At 49.8% G+C, this 22,236-nt stretch overlaps 2 protein-coding genes across 9 annotated transcripts in view; one reads left to right on the top strand and one right to left on the bottom strand.

Moving 5' to 3' along the window:
* Positions 1-16,575, bottom strand: part of COL14A1 (collagen type XIV alpha 1 chain) — a 232,282-nt gene extending 215,707 nt beyond the window's left edge. For 3 of the 8 annotated variants that reach the window (XM_070477490.1, XM_070477485.1, XM_070477486.1), the window contains exons 1-2: positions 15,499-15,621; positions 1,554-1,679 (exon numbers count right to left, since the gene is read on the bottom strand). In XM_070477490.1, coding sequence (XP_070333591.1) covers positions 1,554-1,641 — 88 coding nt within the window. In that variant the 5' untranslated portion in view covers positions 1,642-1,679; positions 15,499-15,621. Of the gene's footprint in view, positions 1-1,553; positions 1,680-15,147; positions 15,251-15,498; positions 15,627-16,502 lie in introns of those variants that run through there. The other 5 variants (XM_070477487.1, XM_070477492.1, XM_070477489.1 and 2 more) reach the window with 5 other exon arrangements.
* On the top strand, positions 8,533-16,171 carry C15H1orf127 (chromosome 15 C1orf127 homolog). The gene is made up of 5 exons (XM_070476882.1): positions 8,533-8,580; positions 10,952-11,830; positions 13,563-13,682; positions 14,683-14,806; positions 15,159-16,171. The coding sequence occupies exons 1-5, from the start codon at positions 8,533-8,535 to the stop codon at positions 16,169-16,171; spliced, it is 2,184 nt and encodes a 727-aa protein (XP_070332983.1).
* Positions 16,576-22,236: the final 5,661 nt, after the last annotated feature.

The following is a 22,236-nucleotide window of genomic DNA, read 5'->3' as shown; positions in this document are numbered from 1 at the left end:
ATTTTTATTTTGTTGTGCTGTATTTTTTTGAGAGGGAAGATTTTTCTTTAAAGATTTTTACCACAATCAGCCTCATAGAAATCAAAGCTCAAAGGCAGAAAAGGAATGCTTATTTCATTCTAAAAAAAGCCTCACTGTTATCAGGTACTTAGGAAATTTCATTTCATAATATGACTATTCACCAAGGACTGATTTTCTGCCCTCCCTTCCTTCCTTCCTTTCTTTCACTTCCACTCAGCTCAGCTGAAACCTTGCTGTTTTGACCAGGGACCACCTATGTTTATTTCTAATGGAAGAGTCTCACTAAGTCCGTGAAACACTAACTTTTACTGCCAGGGAAGTCCCTCACTGAAACACCGCCTTTCACCAAGGAACACATGAAGATTCCTGCTCCTCCCCACTCACAGTCACCTCCCTTGAGTTTCCAACAGCACCTTGGTTTTCTTCCAGGAACAGCACGCCCTCCCCGCGGCACGGAGCCTCGGCTGCGCTCTCTGTCAGCCATCCTCCCTTGGCAAAGCGGGGAGAAAAGGACTCAAGGCAGCCAGGCAGACTCTCCCAAGAATCTGAAACTTGTGTCCAGCCATGGGAGGATGGAAAACAGCTCTGACATTTCATTCCAAAAACATGCTCTGAAAGAAATGGTCACTAGTTCCTAGAAACTATATCCAGCGTGTTCCCGGGTTCCTACACTTCCCAAAGCTTATTTAACTATTGTATGAGCTACTTCATTATCTACCAGTAAATATACTTTTTGCTTAAACTGGCCAGAGAAAGTTTTTTTTATTTGCAACCAAAAATCTCTGAGTGATAGAAATGGAGCCACGTGGGCAGTGAAAGTATTTCCCCTTTCAAAACACAGTTTAGGGTGCTATCTCAAAGAAATGACTTCGCAAAAGAGACTGAAACAGCAGGAAACTATTTGGCTTATTTTTCCGAGTGATCTTCGAAAATCCCAAACAAACAACAAAAGATCTTAGCTTTAATCTCATTTTTTAACTAAATGCATTTATAGAACACTTGTTCTATAAGTAGGAGAAATGCTAGAGGGTTCTTTTTATCTTGCAAAGAATCTATTCAGCATCTGTCAGGCCCTTAGACTGTGCATTCAGTTTTAAATAAAGGAGCAAAAATAAGGACCAGGTATGAAGTGGCAGAAATATTTTGTAGACACTCTCTTTAAGAGACAAGGCATGATCGAGACACACAGGCACACACCTTACAGCTCCTCATTAATAGAACTGATTTTGCAAATTTGACTTTACTTATCAAATTGCATGACATTTCAGAAGTGTATTAAAAATGAGCTATTTAACCAACTACTGCAAAATTAACATGCTCAACCGCTGGTGAGCTATAACTTCATCAAAGTTGTGGCACATCTCTACAACGTAAACAGCCGGTAAAACTGAGAAAAAGTCAACATGTGACCCTGCCTAAAAACACAACTGAACCAGTGAAGCACTAGTAAGGCAAATAAAATAAAAAATGATCATCAGAACCAACATGGCTAGACTCCCAGACCCCCATGAATTTCTTAAAGTTTTCCATACCTTGACCCTGGACAATGGTGCAAAAATAAATCATCACCAAAAATGCTGGAAACACCCAGTACTGCATCTTGCAGTGAAAAATCTTCATTTTATTTCTTGTTTTTCACATGGGATGTAACAGCAGTCCTAGAAACAGAGAGCATAGGGGTATTTTGAGAAGGCTGAAAATAAAATATATGTAGTCATCTGGGACAGGCAAACAAGCCAACATGTACTGGTATTTTCAGGAAGTAATTCACTCCTTAAGGCACTGTATATTTCACTCTAAACATAAACTAATAAAAGGAAGATTTTTGATGAGATGCTGTAGATGAAAAGAATGATTGGGAATACACGGTCATCCCCGTCTAACTAACACGGAGTGACTCGGGATCCGATGCGGATGCTGGGGCAGCAGCATTCTTAGAGCGCCTCTGACGTGGGCAACTGCTTCCTGAATCCTTCCCTAATGAATTCCTTGCTGGTCCTTCTACCCGGCAGCTCACTGGAAAAGGAGGTGACTGGGACCTCTTTAGCGGCTTCTTAGCAGAACTCAGCTCTGCTCAGGAGGAGTGCCCACCCGGGGTCCCTCTGGGGGGTCACATAACTCACGAGGGAAGGTAGGGCAGCTGGCAAGGACTTGGAGCGCCACAGTTTCACCTGGAATGCAGCCCTTTGCCACTGCTTGACCTTCCAAAGTTCCAGTAAGACTGACGCCAGTCAAGTCTTCAGAGATGAAGAGTCTGAGGACCTCCAAGGTTCTGTCCGTCTTGGGTCTGCAAGCAAGCCTTCAGAGTGCTCCAGGCCTGAATTTTTGCAATCCTGCACTGTCTCTGCAACTCATTGGATTACCAAGAGTCCCTTTAACATCTGCTAATCAGACAGTTTTCAGACTCTAAACAGCCCTCAGGGAACCCTCCTCCCAAGGTAGCTTATCTTTCTTGTATCTGTGTCAATTTTATATCATGTCAATTTTGTATAACTGTTTTCTTCTAGAGCTATGTTAATAACCAAAATTGACTGAGAGTATTCTTTTCTTAAAAGGTCTGGTGTCAAGATCATTCTAGCTTGATTTTTTAAAATGTTAGAAAGTTTTCCATATTTTCATTGTTTTGCAATAGCTTAAGTAGCGTGAGAATGATATACTCTTTAAAAGCCAAAGAATAATTTGAGAGAGAAAATCATATGAGCCTATTCCCTTTTGGAAGCTATTTCCTACACAACTTTAGAATATCTTTTGTCTTATTTATAAATCTACTTAGCTTATTTACTTCTTGGTTTTCTAGTCTGGATATTTTCCCATAAAGTTATTCTTCTAATTTTTTAAATTTTAAATTTATTTTTTAACTGAAGGATAATTGCCTTACAGAATTGTGTTGGTTTCTGGCAAACATCAACATGAATCAGCCACAGGTCCCCTCCCTCTTAAACCTCCCTACCATCTCCCTCCTCATCCCACCCCTAATCTTTTCATTTTGATTTTCACATTTATTAGCACAGGATTGTGTGATCTCTCAGCCTACATCAGATTTTCTTATATAGCTCCATTTACTGTCATTGTTGTTCACTTGCTAAGTCGCGTCCGACTCTGTGATCCCTTGGACTGTAGCCTACCAGATTCCTCTGAATATGGGATTTACCAGGCAAGAATACTAGAACGGGTTGCCAATTTCTTCTCCAAGGGATCTTTCAAACCCAGGGATTGAACCACATTTCCTGCATTGCAAGCGATTCTTTTCAGCTGAGCCACTTGGCAAGGCTCCATTATTAGTACCAAACTGGTGTTTTTCTAACTTTCTTTTTTTTCTCCGAAATAGACAAGCTAAATATTTGTCCAGATTATAATTTTTTGAGTATAGTTCTTTTTAACTTGCAATATTATTTTTTTATTTCTAATTTATTTAGTTCTGCACTTATCTTTGCTTTTCTACTCTTATCTTTTTTTTTTAATTTTTGCTGTTCTTTTCGTTTATTTAGTCCTTAATGCAATATTCTTTATTTGAGGCCATTAACTTTTCTCTGGATATGCTTGGGCAGCCACATACAAGCTTTAATTGCCTTTTAACACAAGAGTTATTTCAGTGAATGTAGCTAAAGATAATTCAATGAACCTTCAAAACAACATGATTTAATATGAACTTAATCTGGTTTTATTCCAGAGGAACACAGTATATCCAGAGAAATAATTCTATTCCTTCAAGTAATTATTCATAGAAAATTTTTCTTGGCAACTACTTTTTATAATATCCAATGACAGTCTAGCATGCAACCCTTTCATGTTGCCAACTAAAGGAAGATACACATGCTTTAATAACCACATAAATAACCAAGTTAAGGTCCTATAATTTAAAAAAATTAAAGAATGTACTCATTTATATTTAGAGGTCCAAAAAATACCTCCGCCAAGCAGCCTACCAGACTTCCAAAATGCTAACTACTTAAGAATATTTTAAATTAAGACATTCACATACAGACAACAACGGGCAACACACTGAGTGGATATTTTATATACAATATATATGGCTTTTTAGCCTGGATGAATTTATTATTAATTTGTTACAGATTAGTGAACCAACTATTTGTCAGAGCACAGAAGAAATGGAACAAATGGAGAATTCAGATAAAATACAGGGAGAAAGGCCCCGAGTCGTCGAGACCGCTAACTACCGAGGCAGGTAGAGCAGGTGGGTCACCCCAGGGGTCGTGGGACTCCCCAGGCGGCACTACAGGTAAAGAGTCTGCCGGCAGCGCAGGAGACGTGGGTTCAACCCCTGCGTTGGGAGGGTCCCCTGGAGAAGGGAATGGCAGCCCACCCCAGTGTTCTGGCCTGGAGAACCCCACGGACAGGGGAGCCTGGCGGGCTAGAGTTCACAGGCTCGCGCAGAGTCGGACATGGCTGTAGTGACTCGGCATGCACGCACTCCAAAGGGCTGTGAGTGACTTTTCTGTAGACAGGCTTGAACACGGGGGGTTTGGACAGATAGAGGAGCAGGCATCAGCTCCATCAGGATCAAGACCATGCCCCTCAAAGGAGAACTGCAGCAACGGAATCACTCAACCCAAAACAAATATTCTAAGATTTTGTTCCCCAAATATTACAGCCACCAGGCTCAATGAGACCGTGGCAAAGAGAGGAGAGGTAAGCAAACAACCTGCCTTTCTGCCAAGCCCTCTAACAGCAGGGGTTTTCTCAGGCATCCCACAAAACCAGGCTACCACAGGACAGGAAGTCCTTTTACAAGCTGCAGCCCAAAGCCTTTCTCTCTTCTCATCAGAGCACTGCGGTCCAGTGCAGTCAAGGCATTGTGAAGCAATACTTAGCATGCCACATTAGAAGCTGGTCTGCATTTCACACAATATAAATAAATAAACAGACCAATGAATTGGTGCTACCCTTGTCTTGGCAACCGTTTTCTGAAAACTGCTTATTATTGCTGTTGTTCAGTCACTAATCCATGTGCGACCCCATGGACTGCGGCACGCCAGGCTCCCCTGTCCTTCACCATCTCCTAGTTTGCTTCAATTCATGTTTATTGAGTCGGTGATGCCACCCAACCATCTCACCCTCTGTCGCCCCCTTCTCCTCCTGCCTTCAGTCTCCCCAGCATCAGGGTCTTTCCCAGTGAGTCAGACCATCAGGTGGCCAAAGTGCTGGAGCTTCAGCTTCACTATCAGTCCTTCCTTGCATATTATTTATACAGAAAAAAAAACTGTAGCTATAGCTTTTATTTAAATTCTTCCTTTCTTGTTGTTTATTTTAAATGAGATTAAGTAATACCATATTGGGAGAAGTGGAATTTTCATTTTCCCAAGGTTTTATGCCAAGTCTTTCATTTGGACAGTAAAATAGGGGCAAGAAAAAAATTCCAATTTCTGTTAAACCGCCATGAGATATTTTCAAAATGTCAAAGCCTAATTTGTTGAAACATTGCCTAAAACCTTGCACAAAACAAACAGTACTGCCTTAATTTTTTTTTGGTTTAAAAACATCATGTTAGAAATGACCATTTAGCTGTAGTAAGTTCAGAAGGTATAAACCCAATTTGGGGAAAGTTGATAAAGTTTAGTGCAAGTTTTCTCAAAACACTGTTACTCAATTATGCAATCAGTAACTTAAAACTATCCCCATTAGGACTAACTGACCCGTCCTCTACTTTATATGTTTGTCTTATCTAACCTCATTTATACAATTAAGCTTAATAAGGTGCAGAGGCCTTATGCGAGCCAGTTTTATCAAAATCCCTTAAAATATTTATCCTAAAGTTTGTGTAAACTACTCATATAAACACACATGCACACACACAGACTTAACACACACATGCATGCAGACCTCGGATAGTGTTCTCCTCAGTCAGCGCTGACATACAAAAAGCCATAAACTTAAACTTGCTGCCAGCCATCTGGGATGCCAGGCCCTGACAGAAACTGCTGTTTGTGGCTTCAGGATTTTCATTCCAGCAGTCACTGCCGAGTTGTACAGTAACCAAAGCTCTCTGCTCATGTCAGTCCCTCAGTCGTGTCCAGCTCTTTGAGACCCTGTGGTCTGCAGCCCACCGGGCTCCTCTGTCCATGGGACTCTCCAGGCAAGAACACTGCAGTGGGCTGCCATGCCCTCCTCCAGGGGATCTTCCTGACCCGGGGATGGAACCCAGGTCTCCCGCATTGCAGGCGGATTCTTTACCCTCTGAGCCACCAAGCCACTCTACTCTAAGGGAGATACAAAATTTCATACTATATGATCCCTGTGTCAGCTCACAATGATTTTATTGAAAAAGAAGACCACAAGCAAATTTACAAAACTAAATGAAATAAGTGTGAAATACAACAGAGGTGACACAGACTAGAACTATGAGTGGAAATCTGGGCGCGCGGAAGATGTATCCACCAATAATTTGCTAGGGGCTCCCGACTAACTAGTTTAACCACTCCATGACTTGGTTTCTTTATCTGTAAAATGTGCAAGCGAACATCTACCTTATAGGATTGTGATAATGTAAATAATGTATTTAGAAACACAGGTAGCTCTCAAAAAGTTCTAACTAGCAGCATGCTAGCAACAGGTTGAAAGAATGTAAGCCAAAGGCAATTAAATCATCAATGAATTTACTGCTTGGGTAGATACTAAAGGACGAAGAGACTCAAGAAGTCTTTATGTCCCCCATCTCATGAAGGTGTGGGACGAACTTGGTATAAAGCTCTAGACTAAAACAGAAGATCCAGATAAGGACACAGTCACCATTATTCACATGGGTGAACTACTTTAAACTTTTCTAAGGACATTCCTATCCATTTTTTATCCTTGTCCAGGTGACAGCTCTGTACAGGTTCAAAATCATCAACCATAAGAAGACTTGGAATATTTGACTTAAGAATAATTCATAGACTCAGCAGTTCTGGTTGACAAGCCCATGCAAAGAAGATTTGAAAAACAATGGGAATGACTAAGCTTGAATCAAGCCTAGGAAAACTAAGAATCAGAAGCACGTGATAGATGTCTTCAGATATTTGAAGGGCTCTCACAGGGAAGTAAAACAAGATTATTTTGTGCAGCTTCTGCAAATAGAACTAGAATCAACAGAGTCTCCAGACCACAGAGATGTGGGTTTGGACAGAAGCATTCTCTAACACTCAGAACACGTCTGTCGCTCTTACTAGCAGGTCTGAGACAGAAGCTGGCTGTGTTTACCCATGAGAGATGTTGTAGAGGGACTCCTGGATTGGTGGCAGGGCAACTGGACAAAATGACCTTTATGTTCTAACTCTTTCTGGACTCTGTTGTTTAGTCACTAACCCGTGTCCAGCTCATTATGACTCCATGGACTGTAGCTCGCCAAGCTCCTCTGTCCATGGAATTCTCCAGGAAAGAACACTGGAGTGGGTTGCCATTTCTTTTTCCAGGGGATTTCCTGACCTAGGCATCATACCCACGTGTCCTGCATTGGCAGCTGGACTCTTTACCACAGAGCCACCTGGGAAGCCCTTTTCCAGATTCTACATTATTATTTTAATATCCATTTTAACTCCTGGGAGACAGCAAACTCCAGGAGTAGTGGAGGACAGAGGCGCCTGGCATGCTGCTGTTGGCAGGAAGTAGGGTTGGACGCGACTTAACAACTGAATTACAACAACAGATCCATTTTGTAGAACTTTACAGTCAGTTGATGATCTGTGTCTACAGATTTGCAGATAAGAAAGCAAAGACGAAAAACAGGGCTAATGTTACAGTCCAGCATGTTGATGTTTAGTTTTCCTAATTTCTTCTCTCCATTGAAAGTACCATCCTCCTCACATCTAGAACAACCAAAACGCTTTTCAGAATTGGTCAAGAAGTCTACTTAAAAACAGACCCTGGAGGAAATCAGTGTTTATCACTCTTTTCGGTTAGCATCACGACCCAGGAGAAAACAGCTCTAAGTCAGAAATAAAGCCCTAGTTGTGTTACTGTTAGTTTGGTGACTAGTCTTTCTTCCTCTGCTCGAACTCCCCACTGTGCAGGCACTGTGATCAGAAATCAAGTGGAAAGCCACAGTCTTATTAGCATAAAGTGTCAAAGGGTAGAAGAGTTCAGGAATGCCAGGGACTAAAATTGAGAAAGGGTGCCTCAGAAAAGAGTGAGCCACAAGTAGGGTGAACTAACACACAGACAAAAACAAGACGCCCCTTGAGTTCTGGACAGTTCAGAATAAAGGGTCAATTAGGGCTTCCCTGATGCTCAGCTGGCAAAGAATCCGCCTGCAATGCAGGAGACCCCGGTTCAATTCCTGGGTTGGGAAGACCCCTGGAGAAAGGAAAGGCTCCCCATTCCAGCACTCTGGCCTGGAGAATCCCACGGGCTATACAGTCCACGGGGTCACAGAGTCGGACATGAGGGAGTGGCACTGTCACTAGTCAAGAAAACTCAGCAATCAGAAACGAATATGCAGTTAATAAAACAGAGTTTCAAAATACAAAGATCAAAAACCGAGAGAACCAAAGAAAGCAATAATAAACAAAGCTAGCGATGTCACACTGCTCTCAGGAATGGACTGAACAACTGGACAAAACATCAGTAAGGATGTAGAAGATGTGAACCACTCCATCAACTATTAATTGATATTTATTGAACACTACATCTAATATCTACAGGATACACCTTTAAATTTTTTTTTTCTTACAAAGTAGGCATTGGGGGCCCTAAAATGAGTTGATAAACTTCAGAAGACTCCAAGTTTGCAGAGTATGTTTTCTGACAACAGAATTAAATTAGAAATTAATAATATAAAATATCTTTACAAATCAAAATGGAAGTTAAGCAACATGCTTCTAATTAATCCATGGGTCAAATGAGAAATCACAATGGAAATTTTAAATTTTAAAAATAGTTGGAAGGGAATAAAAATAAAAATATTTTCCACATGAAAACCTGTGGGATGCAACCTAAGAATTAGAGATAAATATTTACATAAGGAAGAAGAAAGATTTTAAAATCAATGATCTATTTTTTCACTTAAAGGAGCCATAAAAAGAAAAGCAAATAAAATCCTAATTAAGTTGAAGGAAAGGATTAATAATGATAAGCATTAAAAACCAAAGATACCTGAAACTAATATTAGCAAAAATTAACAAGGCTAAAATTTGCTTATTTAAAATATTATTAAAAGTGAAAAATCTTTAGGAAGGGTAATCAGTCTCCAACAGATTACCTCTGCTTCTTATCCCATTGTGACTCTCCAGCTAACTTCACGGCCCCAGTAACTCTACTTTCTGAGTCTTGGGTACTAGAAGACATGTAGGTGGGCAGTTTAACCCATACTCCACAACGTTCAAAGTGCATTACAGCCAATCGATAGATATTAATTGAGCGATCAGTGACTGAATGACCAGGGCTGAGGTGCACAGCCAACACACCGCACACCCTGCACTGGCCGAGGCTGCGGAACGCTGGAAAGCCGCAGGCCTTGGCTCCAGCCTGGGTGAAAACTGATCTCCAGGGGAAAGGGTGCCCTTTCTCCTCCCCACACGGTCTACCCGAAGGGCCTTTCTTCTAAACCACAGAAAGGCCTCTTGTAGGACCAGAGCAGCCCAGTGAATGGCTCAACTGCAAAGGGGTGGGTGGGTGTGCACGCCTCAGTCGTGTCAGATGTGTCTGATACTCTGTGACCCCATGGACCCTGCTAGGCTCCTCTGTCCATGAGATTTTCCCAGCAAGAATACTGGAGTGGGTTATCATTTCCTACTCCAAGGGATCTTCCTAACCCAGTAATCGAACCCTCGCCTCCTGTGTCTCCTGTATTGCAAGCAGATTCTTCACCCGTGAGCCACCAGAGAAGCCCAAATGCAAGGGATTTGACTGCAAGTCGTCCTCAGAAATGTAGCGTCTCAGCCTTAAAGTAGGCTGCTGTGAATCCTGCGTGACAGAAGAGCCATCCCCAAAGCATGGCAAATTACAGTGACAGTTCCTTGATTCAGCAATGTTCCATCACTTGGCTTTTTTTGTTGTCGTTATTTTTAAAGGACCGACAGGGCTTCGTGGTCAAAGAAATGTGAATCGCTTTTAACTGAAGTCTGTATCTGCAAACATCACAGAGGCTAGCTGCACATCCAGGACAGACATCTCATCCTCTAGGAAGGCTTCCCTGATCTTCCAAGTCTGGCCAGATGCTGCTCCTGGGCTTCCTACAGTAGCAATCTTTATTTTCCATTCTAAACCTCAATAGAACATTGTTTTTTAATATCAGTTCAGCATGTTCCCCTTTGCAAAAGCAGACAGAAAGCCAATCCAGGAGTAAATCTTCATTCAACAGAAGACCACCCCCCTCCACCCTGGAGTACTCCTAGCTACAGACTCAACCTGTGACACTTGGATAAGCTCAGCACAGCCTAGCCTCTCTCTGGTTCAGTTTTCACAACTCAGCTTAGCTCTGTGTGTGTGTGGCTGGCAGGCCGGGGCGGGGAACCAAACACAGCTACCTACAATTAAAAGTCAGGGACCCTTGCCTTGAGTTTCCACAAAGGCCCATTAGCAGAAAAATTCATCAAGAGTACTGATTTGAAAAAATGGCCTTGAAGTACAAAGTGAAAATTAGGGTTAAAGTGCAGAGTCTAGACTCTAAGCCCTGACTTAAAAAGACTCTCGGTTGTCAGAATTCCCTGTAGCCTTCCTAGTCAGAATCGCCTCAAAAAAAAGGAAGCAGAGAAAGAAGAGGGAAAGCAGGAAGAAGGAGGGGGGAAAGGTGAAGAGAAGGAGAAAGAAGCAGGAGAGCAGAGACACCAGCGCTGCCGTTCAGGCTGCACGAGGTCGGTCCAGGCCTGGAAGCGACCCTGCAGGAGCTCCCGTCACCCTGCTTCCTGGAGAAGAAGCCGGCGAAGCTCAGAGTCGGCACGGAGGCGGGCGGGGGCCCGGACAGGCCACGCCCTCTGCCCCCACGCCCCGCCTCCAGGGGCCCGGACAGGCCACGCCCTCTGCCCCCACGCTCCGCCTCCAGGGGCCCGGACAGGCCACGCCCTCTGCCCCCACCCTCCGCCTCCAGGGGCCCGGACAGGCCACGCCCTCTGCCCCCACGCTCCGCCTCCAGGGGCCCGGACAGGCCACGCCCTCTGCCCCCACCCTCCGCCTCCAGGGGCCCGGACAGGCCACGCCCTCTGCCCCCACCCTCGGCCTCCAGGGGCCCGGACAGGCCACGCCCTCTGCCCCCACCCTCGGCCTCCAGGGGCCCGGACAGGCCACGCCCTCTGCCCCCACCCTCGGCCTCCAGGGACCCGGACAGGCCACGCCCTCTGCCCCCAGCCTCCGCCTCCAGGGGCCCGGACAGGCCACGCCCTCTGCCCCCACCCTCGGCCTCCAGGGGCCCGGACAGGCCACGTCCTCTGCCCCCACCCTCGGCCTCCAGGGGCCCGGACAGGCCACGCCCTCTGCCCCCACCCTCGGCCTCCAGGGGCCCGGACAGGCCACGCCCTCTGTCCCCACCCTCCGCCTCCAGGGGCCCGGACAGGCCACGCCCCCTGCCCCCACCCTCCGCCTCCAGGGGCCAGGACAGGTCTCACCCTCTGCCCCCACCCTCCGCCTCCAGGGGCCCGGACAGGCCACGCCCTCTGCCCCCACCCTCGGCCTCCAGGGGCCCGGACAGGCCACGCCCTCTGCCCCCACGCTCGGCCTCCAGGGGCCCGGACAGGCCACGCTCTCTGCCCCCACCCTCGGCCTCCAGGGGCCCGGACAGGCCACGCCCTCTGCCCCCACGCTCGGCCTCCAGGGGCCCGGACAGGCCACGCCCTCTGCCCCCACCCTCCCTTCGGCTCCCGGACCCGCGCGTCCTCGGCTGGTGCCCCGGCTCCGGCCCCCCTTCGCCCCCCCCCGCCCCCCAACAGGCAGATGCAGAAACGGGCACATCTCATGCAGACTTTCCTTTAATCCTGTATCAGCCACTTGCTGGCTTTGGGACCCCCGGCAGGCAGTTTATATCTCGGTGATCTTATCTTTAAAAGAAGGACAACATTTACGTCCACGAGGAATTGGGAGACTTACATGTGCTTTCTGAGAGAGAACGTGGCAGGGACTCAAGCAGGGACTCAAAATACACGCCCGTCTCCACCACTCACACCCACGTCCCCACGAGACCGGGATGAGGCCCGGTCTTCACAAGCCTACCTCTACAGAGAAGAGTAGCACAGTCCGCCACTGTGCGTTTGGTCAGTTATAGGAGAGGAGACGCAGCGGAGAACTCTCCCTGACATCCATCGCCAGCGGAGCAAACCTGCTCAAGAGGACGCTTATTCCTGGCCTGGCCCTCAGTTTTCCTCCCCTCTGCCCCCCCCCCCAGCCCCCCACTCCTTCCCGGTGCCCGTTACCATCTGCTGTCTACACATGTCACAATCCCGGATAATGTTAGCTCAGCAGTGCTCAAACGCCACCACCTCAGCCTGCAGCCATACAGGAAGGCCCTCATCTCTGAAAGGAACCTTGGGCCAGGCTCCACAGCAGTCATTTGGTTGAGCTTGGATTAAAATGACAGCAAATATGTGGCTCAGAGAGTCACGAACTGCAGACTGCCAGGTTAAAACAGGCAACAGCTCTCTATGTTTTACTAGGTGACTCGAGGAAGGCTTTAAGAGTCAAAGGGAGCGTACCCCAAGGAGCCTTTTCTTGGGATGGGCCTTGGGCCTTTTCTCAGCCCTCCTCTGGGCTGAGGCTGGCTCCAGTGCCCTGCCAGTCATACCCATTTGCTCACTCCATTCTTTAAAGCCAGCCGTGGTGGACTCCCAAATCCAAGATTTGGTGGAAGGAGGCCCCAAGAGCTCTCTGAAATCCACAGCTGGACCATTAGCAGCAGGATCGATGCCAAAGGACTTCTCCCATCCATCCTAAGTCTGGGACCTGCCCAAAACTGCTCCAGGAATTCTGACAGGCTCCACGGAGTCCTTCCCAGGGAGTCACCGAGAGGCCCCACCAGGGAGGCTTCTGTCCTTTCAAAGGGACCCCCAGGAGGTCAGGGATGCAGTGGAGGTCCAGGTCTCACCTGGCTCAGGGCCCCCAAGCAGAGGGAGAGACACCCAGTGCTTAGGATACAGCGTCCTGTGCATAATCCATAAGCCTGAAAAACACTTCAGGAGGTGAAAGACGCCAGTCACGAAGGCCCACACACATTGCATGCTTCCGTCTGTATGAAACGTCAGCAGAAAGTCGGTGAGCAGTTGCCAAGGGTTTCGGGGGGTGGGGTATGGTGTGGTTGGGGAGAAATGAGCAGTTATACTGCTGATAGGTACAGAATTTCGTTTTTTTTTTGGAGTGATACAATGTTCTAAAATTGATTGTGGGGACAGTGGTACAGCTCTGAATATATAAAAAAACACTGAATTGCACACATGTGTGGTATATGAATTATAACTCGATAAAGTTGCTTTTATAAAACATGCTGCCCTGAAGTCTGTCTTACAGTAACCACACCCTGGGGACCAGGTTCAAAGGAAATTCTTGCAAGTTGCTCTTTTGAAGCAACCCAAAGTGCAAGTGTTAGCCATGCATTCGCTCACTCACGCCACATTTCCCGCTGCTAGCTGCGGGCAGAGCCGGCCACCTTGTTAGAAACACAGCATCAGCTCCCCTCCCTGGATCCAGTTTCGCCTGTGTGCTGGGTGCTGGGGCCTCCTTACCACAGCCACAGCCAGGAAGGGCCCGTAACCTTCTGTAGCTGAGGAGCTCCGGAGCCTTCAGGGGGAGAGTTTCAGCAAAACTTTCCCAATTCTGCTCCTCACGGGGCCACCACACATCCGCATATTTGTAGGGTTTTGCCCTCCCCCAGCCCCTTCTGCTGCTGCAGGCAGCTGACACTCCAAAATTTCCAGAAGGGAATCCAAAACTCGCAGAGAGAAAGAGGCTCTGAGTGCGGCTCCACACGGCGTTCCGGGGTCAGCGGAGGGTTGGGGTCCAGGTCCCCGAGAGCGGGGACGCCAGACCCCCGTGAACACCTGCCCCGGGACAGTCTCAGCAGAGGGGGCGACTCCGGGTCCCTGAGCTCCGCGCCACGGAGCGCGCTTCCCGGACAGGACGCAAGCCCCCAGCTCCTAGACAAGGGCGCCCGTGGCTGCAATGACGGCGGGCAGCGCTCAGACCCTTGTTGGGACCGAGGTCAGCCCAGGGCACAAGCCGCTCCTCCGGAGGGGCGCTAACCCTGTCTTGTCTGTGCTGTGTGCTTAGTCTCTCAGTCATGTGCGACCCCGTGGACTGTAGCCCGCCAGCTCCTCTGACCATGGCATTCTCCAGGCTGGAATACTGGAGTGAGTAGCCGTTCCCTCCGCCAGGGCATCTTCCCGACCCAGGGATCGAACCCAGGTCTCCCGCTTTGCGGGCAGATTCTTTACCAGCTGAGCCACCAGGGGAGCTCAAGAATACTGGAGCGGGGAGCCTATCCCTTCTCCAGGGCATCTTCCCCACCCAGGAATGGAACCAGGGTCTACCGCATCGCAGGCGGGTTCCTTAGCTGCCCGCGCGCGGGGCCGGCTAAATCCCAGCTGGCGCAGAGGTTCGCCTCCCCCCAGCCGCGCGCTCTAGAGGGCCTGAGGCAGCGAGCAGTTACGAGGGGTGAAAGGGCGAGGGGGCGAGAAAGCCCGGGAGGAGAAGGCCCTCCAGCGCCGCAGCCTGGCGGTCCATCTTAAAGCCGCGACCTCCTGGGTCCAGACACCGAAGCAAAACGCGCGAAGCAGCCGCGTTTCCGGGCGCAGAGACGTGGACGAGCCGCTGCTGCTGCCAACACCCCGCGGCGCTGCGCTGCGGGCTTGCTCCTCTTTTCGACTAGCACCTGGTGCTCAACGCTAATCACCCGCGGGTGTCGGGGTGAGTTTTGCACCCCGTAATCTCCATTGACGGTTCTCCCAACTGACCCCCGAGTGCTTAGTCGTCAGGCGTGTCCGACTCTTTGCGACCTCATGGACTGTAGCCCGCCAGGCTCCTCCGTCCATGGGATTCTCCAGGCAGGAATACTGGAGTGGGTAGCCATTTCCTTCTCCAGGGGATCTTCCCGACCCAGGTATCGAGCCCATGTCTCCTGCCTTGCAGGCAGACTCTCTACCCGCGGAGCCATCAGCGCGCTTTCTGTTTGTAATACACACAGTCCTCCAAAGCAATCCCTAACCCCTTTCTCACCCTAACGGTAGCCTGTAGGAGGCCCTTTCTGCTCGGAAAGGCTGGCGTCTACCGTCTGGAAACCAAACCCGCTCCTTCCCGCCGTTTGCTCGCCGCCCGCCTGCCCCGGGGCGAAGGCTCCGGGGAACAGCCCGGGCGTGTGCGCCGCGCGCCGCTCCGACCTCGCTGCCGGGCGAGCGCGCGGGACGCGGCGGGCGCGCCTCCGGCCCCTCAGCGCCGCGGGCAGCGCGGGCGCGCGAAGAGCAGGTCCCCGGAGCCGGCCCGCGTCCGCAGGGGGCTCGCTGCCTGCGCTTTCCCTCCTTCAGGAACAGACTCGAGGCCGACTAGAGAGAAGCAGAGGTTGACACTGACCTGCGCCCGCACGATTCCAGCCCAGACCGCGTGGCTCTCGGTGCCCGCGGACCGTCCCAGTTCCGCCGCGAGTCCGTTCTCCTGCGCGCTGCCCGCCCGGCGCCCCTTTAATTGGCCTGCCCCGCCTCCACCCCTGCTCCCCCGCCCGGAGCCGCCTCCTCTCCGGCGCTCCCTCCTGCGGGGCGCCCGGGATCAGATAAGAGCGGAGGGAGGCGCGCGGGCGGCCGCTTATGAAGCTGGAGGCGGGGCGGGGGGAGGCAGGCCTCGGGGCCCCGGGCATCGTCCCCCGTCCCCAACGACTCCCCCCTCCTCCCGCCGCCCCGGACACGCCCGGGGGCCGCCCGGCGCCGCGGCCGCGAGCGCGGGGCCAGGAAGGAGCCGCTCGGGCCGTCCCCGCGCACCGAGGCCGGCGGGCGGCCTCGCCAGGCCAGTGTCCATGTGCAGGTGCCGCGTGCCGGCCTCCGCAGCCCCAAGAAGCCCGGTCCAGGCGCCCGGGGGACCCTCCGCTGGGACGGCTTGGTGTCCCGGTGCTAAGACTCTTCTGCCAGGGGCGCGGGTTCCAGCCCTGGCCCGGGAACTGAGATCGCCCGCGCTCTGCGGCACCGCCCAGAAAAACAGAACAGGGGACCCCGTGTCCCTCTCCCAGAACTGGGGCAGCGACGCACGGACGTGAGCAGGCGCACCGCCCGGGAGCGCTCTCAGGCGCTTTGGTGCGTTTGAAGGGGCTGGCGTCGGAGGGGCCCCGGGGCGCAGGCCCCCTGACCGAGATCCCGAGTCAGGAAGCCTGCGATGAAGCCCGGGCCGAGCCCCCAAACCCCGCGGCGGTCTGGTCCGGGCCGCCCCGAGGCCCTGTCCGCCCGTGAAGTACTCGAGGCGCCGGGTCTCCGCACCCCCCCCCCCCCCCCCCGGGAAAGGCATCAGCTTCACCCATTTTTTAACCGAACCAAGAGCCTCCCGCCCCTCCCGCGGCTGGTGCGCGCACATGTCGGGAGGGGGTTACACACCGGGAATCTGTCAAGACGCCCCTTCGGGGAGAAAAGTACGCGGTCGCCTCGGAAAACTGGAAAAGCAGGTGATGGCGAAGACAGCAAGGGGCGGTGCTCTGAAAGGCCCGGAGCGCGCCCCCGAGACACTGAACGTGGGCTGCGACCGCGCACCTCGCTTCCAGGAGGGCCTGCGGCTTTCCCAGCCTTCCCCCGCCCCCCGAGTCTGCCGTATTCGCCCCCTCCTCGGCGCCCACCCCTGCCCCCCGCCGGCCCTGCGGTTGGAGCGCAAAGCCGGGCCCAGCCCTCACGGCCGCCCCGCGTCTGTCGGTCCTTCCGCAAACACGGCGGGACCGGGCCGAGGCGCCGCTTGGCTCCTTCGCTAAACCCGGTTCGCAGCGCACGTGTTTATGGAGACCGCGTCTGGTCTGAACCCGGGGTTCCGTCGGCTCCGCGGCGGGGCTGCGGGCGCCACCTGCTGCCTGCGCTGGGGGTCGCGACAGAGCGGGGCTGGAAGGACAGATGGAAGGACAGACGGACGGGCCGGAACTGCTGCAACCCCGCACTTAACTCCACCTGAATCCCCGAGCAGTGCCTGCAGCTTCCATACCGCCCCCACCCCCCCAATAACGTCCAATCTGGGTCGTTCATGCTCACCAAGAAACAGCTCGTTGGTGTGAGTTTCCCTTTACCTGTAATTCCCTTGGGGGAGGTAGCGGGGTGTTGGCAAGTAATAATCACAGGAAATGAGGAATTCTCTGATGATTTTAAAATGCAAAATATATATGTGCAAAAAGTCATGCAGAGGAGCAGAATAGTTGCTTCATAAAAGTCTTATATGATAAGGTACTTGTTTTGTAATGATGTATCAGGCTATTTTAAAAGATTCTAACTCGTCCTTCTTTCATCTTTTAACCTTTTGACTTGCATTTATTTCACTTTCAATGTAACTAGATAAGCTGCAGTTACTCTTGAATCAGAATGGCTGGTTTTAATCAGTTTTCCACTTAATTGCAGCCGTGTGTCAATTTCCAGCCCTTTCAAGGGAGCGCTTACTCAACATTTATCTTAAGGTCTTTTGTCAGAACCTGGAAGAATATCGAGAACTCAGTTAGAGAAACAAACCCAGAAGACCCCACTAATGGTCTCCTCTCTCAATCTAAAGAAGAAGAAAAAAATGCCTCTGAAAGAATACGTGAATAGCTGAGGCCTTTTCGAAGATATCAAAAAATTCCAGCTTTCAGTCATTGATTCTAAACTCTTCTTAGAATCTCATCCTGGGCTTGTATCCTGACTGTGATTCTCTCTCAAAACTCCACACACACCCTGTTACCCCTTTCTCCCCTGCAGGAAGACCCTGAACTCAGTCCTAAATTGAAGAGACTCTGCCCCTTGCTTATCTCACTTTGGTGCAGTTATTTTGCCTCTCTGAGCCTAACTCCTTGTGTATAAGAAGGGAGTCATTAATTATATCTCAGGCGGTAGTCATGCAGATTAAATGACAGACACGTTTATGGACCCAGTTCCCTAAATGACAAGTGGCGACTGTCTCACTCAAACTCGCCCAGTTTCCCTCCTGTCCAAGGCACACGCGGCTCCTCTCATTAGCAGCCCCTATGGCTGATTCCCGCAGTGTTTCTCAATAGAGGCGCTCTGACATTTTGGGTAGGTCAGTGTGACTGCCCCAGACACTGCAGAACATTTATTACTCCTGACTCCAGCACCAGATTCCAGAAGCGTCCTCCCATCACCTACTCATGGTGAAAAGCAAAACGACCACCACGCATTTCCTCCAGTACTCACAAACCATTAACTCTTGGCCGTTCTACTCCAACCCCTCTGTGATGGTCACCTGTTATTCTTTTTTTTTTTTTCCCCAGCCCATCCATTCCCCCTTATTTTGGTTACAGAAGGATCATCCTCAGTCAGCTGGCAAGTACAAGCTGATTATATCGATAACACGCTATAAACAACAACCATGGTCCAAGCTCCTGGCCTCACACCCTCCACCCCACACCCCCCCCTCCATCCTGATATCCCACCTCTGGGACTCCTAGTATTTGCCCTGGTCTTGCAACAGCACAGCAGAGAGCCTTTAGCACCCTTCCTCCTGGCCAAGGGCTGATGGACCTTCTCGATGACAGATGGGCCTGTGGCGCGCTGTGCTGTGCTTAGTCGCTCAGTCTCTTTGCGACCCCATGGACTGAGGCACACCAGGCCTCCCTGTCCATCACCTGCTCCCAGAGTCCACCCAAACCCATGGCCATCGAGTCGGTGATGCCATCCAGCCATCTCACCCTCTGTTGTCCCATTCTCCTGCCCTCAATCTTTCTCAGCATCAGGGTCTTTTCAAATGAGTCAGCTCTTCGCATCAGGTGGCCAAAGTATTGGAGTTTCAGCTTCAGCATCAGTCCTTCCAATGAACACCCAGGACTGATCTCTTTTAGGATGGACTGGTTGGATCTCCTTGCAGTCCAAGGGACTCTCAAGAGTCTTCTCCAACACCACAGTTCAAAAGCATCAGTTCTTCACAGTGCTCAGCTTTCTTTGTGGTCCAACTCTGACATCCATAGATGACCACTGGAAAAACCATTGCTTTGACCGGATAGATCTTTGTTGGCAAAGTAATGTCTCTGCTTTTCAATATGCTGTCTAGGTTGGCCATAACTTTCCTTCCAAGAAGTAAACATCTTGTAATTTCATGGATGCAGTCACCCTCTGCACTGATTTTGGAGACTCTCACTGTTTCCACTGTTTCCCCATCTATTTGCCAAGAAGTGATGGGACCGGATGCCATGATCTCAGTTTTCTGAATGTTGAGCTTTAAGCCAATTGTTTCACTCTCCTCTTCCACTTTCATCAAGAAGCTCTTTAGTTGTTCTTCACTCTCTGCCATAAGGGTGGTGTCATCTGCATATCTGAGGTTATTGATATTTCACCCAGCAATCTTGATTCCAGCCTGTGCTTCATCCAGCCCAGCATTTCTCATGATGTACTCTGCATATAAGTTAAATAAGCAGGGTGACAATATACAGCCTTGCCGTGCTCCTTTTCCTATTTGGAACCAGTCTGTTGTTCCATGTCCAGTTCTAACTGTTGCTTTCTGACCTGCATATAGGTTCTCAAGAGGCAGGTCAGGTGGTCTGGAATTCCCACCTCTTTCAGAATTTTCCAGTTTGTTGTGATCCACACAGTCAAAGGCTTTGGCATAGTCAATAAAGCAGAAATAGATGTTTTTCTGGAATAGCTCCTTACATCTAGACATCAGCAGAAACCCATCAGGACAGCTGCACTGGCTGTTAAAATGCTGAAATACTTTCCTGTCTGTTACCTCCCCACAACTGTGTGACTTCTAGGTGGCTTGGCAGTAAAGAAGGAGACGTTAGAGACCCGGGTTCGATCCTGGGTCAGGAAGATTCCCTGGAGAAGGAAATGGCAACCCACTCCAGTATTTTTGCCTGGGAAATCCCATGGACGGAGGAGCCGGGTGGGCTGCAGTGCATGGGGTCAGACCCGACTGGGTGACCGAGCACACACAAGCCTGTGTATTCTCTCTGCCACCCCCTCCTGGGTCACTGCCCCAAAGCTCCCTTCGATCCAGCAGCTGAAGAGGCGCCCCTTGCGCTACAGTCTGAACGTCTCTGTGTTTCCCCAAAAGCCACATGTTGAAATCCTCCCAGTGGTGATCATTTTCGGAGGTGGGGCCTTGGGGGTTGCTTCCCTCACAAGGGTTTATCATGAATCGTGAATGAGATTGAGGGTCTTACCTAGAGAGATCCCTAGCCTTTCCCACCGGGATCTCAGGTGAGCCTTCCCTCTTCCATGCTGGAAACCGGAGATCTGAAACTGTGATAAATGTGCCTGTCCTTTGTGAGTTACTCAGACTCTGGAATTTCATCACAGTAGCCCAGACGGGTTGAGACACCTGTCGGGCACCGAGCACCGCTAGGTTCTTGGGTGGCTGTGAGCATCCCTTCCTGCTGGGCTCTGCCTGGGTCTCTTGTCCCATCATCTGAAGATCAGCCCTGCCCAGAACTCCACAATATCTTTGGCTCCTGTCCTTCCTGAAGCTTCTGTCTCAGTTCTGTGAGCTACCCTAGTTGTGCCAAATCTGGTTTCTTTAACTGCTAACAGAAGAACTCCAAGTCAGTCTTCAGTTTACCAAACTCGAACCTGAGATAAAAGACGGGAGATCCTGTCTAACTCACCCAAAGGGCTACTAGCAAAGTCGGCCCTGGAATGCAGACGTCTTCACTCCCAAGTCAGAGCTTCTCCCACTAGAGCGCGCTGACCCCTTTCCAAAGGATGCCAGAGACGCAGCCTGTGCTTTCACTTTACAAAAGGTATTCAAGCACAGCGAAAGCAAAAGCGAAGTCGCTCAGTCGTGTCCGACTCTTTGTGACCCCAAGGACTGTAGCCTCTGAGGTTCTTCCAACCGTGGGATTCTCCAGGCGAGAGGACTGGAGTGGGATGCCGTTTCCTTCTCCAGGGGCTCTCCCCGACCCAGAGATCGAACCCAGGTCTCCCGCATTGCAAGCAGACGATTTTACCGTCTGAACCACCAGGAAAGCTCAACAACGTCATCCCGTTTTAAATACATCAGCTCTGCAAGGTAAGGATCGTCACAGAGGTCAACCTCACAGTGCCCTTCATGCTGCTGATAACCCTCCTCCTCACAGTCGCCTTTCATGGTCTTGGACCCGTGACTGAGACGGTCCTCATCCTCTCGGCTCCACCGCCCAGATCAGAGTCAGGACTTCAAAAGCACCCAAGCTCCTCACGATGGACAACGACCTGTCAGTGTGCGAATGTTGTATAATAGGTCCTGTTCATAATTCATAGCATAACAGGGCCGGAGCAGGCACGAGAGGTCACATACACACACACACACGGTAGTTACATCACTTTACAGATGAAGAAACGGAGATCCAGTGAATTAAATCCCCAGAAAGAATCAGTGGCAGATATTACTAGATTCAATATCATCTCAAATAATAGCACCATGGAAGGAGAAGCTTTACTGAGAGTCATTTGGATACCAAGTCGTTGAGTCACTGAGAAAGCCCATGTGGACACTTCATATTTTAAACACTATTTTACTAAAATAATTTATACGTACAATTTTAAAGTCTGCATGTGTATGTGTTCAGTCGTGTCTGACTCTTTGCGACCCCATGGACTGTAGCCCACCAGGCTCCGCTGTCCATGAGATTTTCCAAGCAAGAATACTGGAGTGGGTTGCCACTTCCTACTCCAGGGAATGTTCCCCACCCAGGGATTGAATGTCTTGCATCTCCTGCATTGGCAGGCAGATTCTTTTCCACTGAGCCACCTGGGAATTTTAAAGAACACTAAAAACTTGTTAAAAAATATTGTCTTGCTCACCAGAGGTAATCACTTTTGACTCTTTTAGCAGTTTTCTTTCTGACATTTTCAAACCTCTGGATTTCTCAATATGATGCATACACTGCTGTGTGTTTAACAAACCGTGTTAGACATTATTTCTATATTTCCTATTATGGTAGAAGAGGATGTAGCTCTTTCAGGCTGCCATCATCCCCTCCTCTCTTATCTTCCCAAGATGATTGGATGACACTTTTTGGTTAACTCCATTTGCAATGTTTACATTCCTACACTATGCAAGTATTCTTATAAAAGCATCATAATGTATTGCGATCGTTTTCCCTTCTACATTTAGGTCTTTGACGTTAGTAATTGTCTTGATTTTTCCTTTATCTGCCTTTTCCTTTCTGTT

The sequence above is a fragment of the Odocoileus virginianus genome, chromosome 15, assembly GCF_023699985.2.
Source record: "Odocoileus virginianus isolate 20LAN1187 ecotype Illinois chromosome 15, Ovbor_1.2, whole genome shotgun sequence".
Lineage (NCBI taxonomy): Eukaryota > Metazoa > Chordata > Mammalia > Artiodactyla > Cervidae > Odocoileus > Odocoileus virginianus.
Note: the sequence above shows the minus strand (reverse complement) of the source record. Positions and strands in the feature narration are given on the sequence as shown.

What these genes read in the sequence shown, in the direction of transcription:
- C15H1orf127 (XM_070476882.1), top strand. Translation starts at nt 8,533, where the DNA reads ATGTCACACTGCTCTCAGGAATGGACTGAACAACTGGACAAAACATCA. An exon ending in GCCACAGCCAGGAAGGGCCC is followed by an intron (nt 13,683 to 14,682) that starts GTAACCTTCTGT and finishes TCCTGGGTCCAG; the next exon opens with ACACCGAAGCAAAACGCGCG. An exon ending in CTCTTTTCGACTAGCACCTG is followed by an intron (nt 14,807 to 15,158) that starts GTGCTCAACGCT and finishes CCCTAACGGTAG; the next exon opens with CCTGTAGGAGGCCCTTTCTG.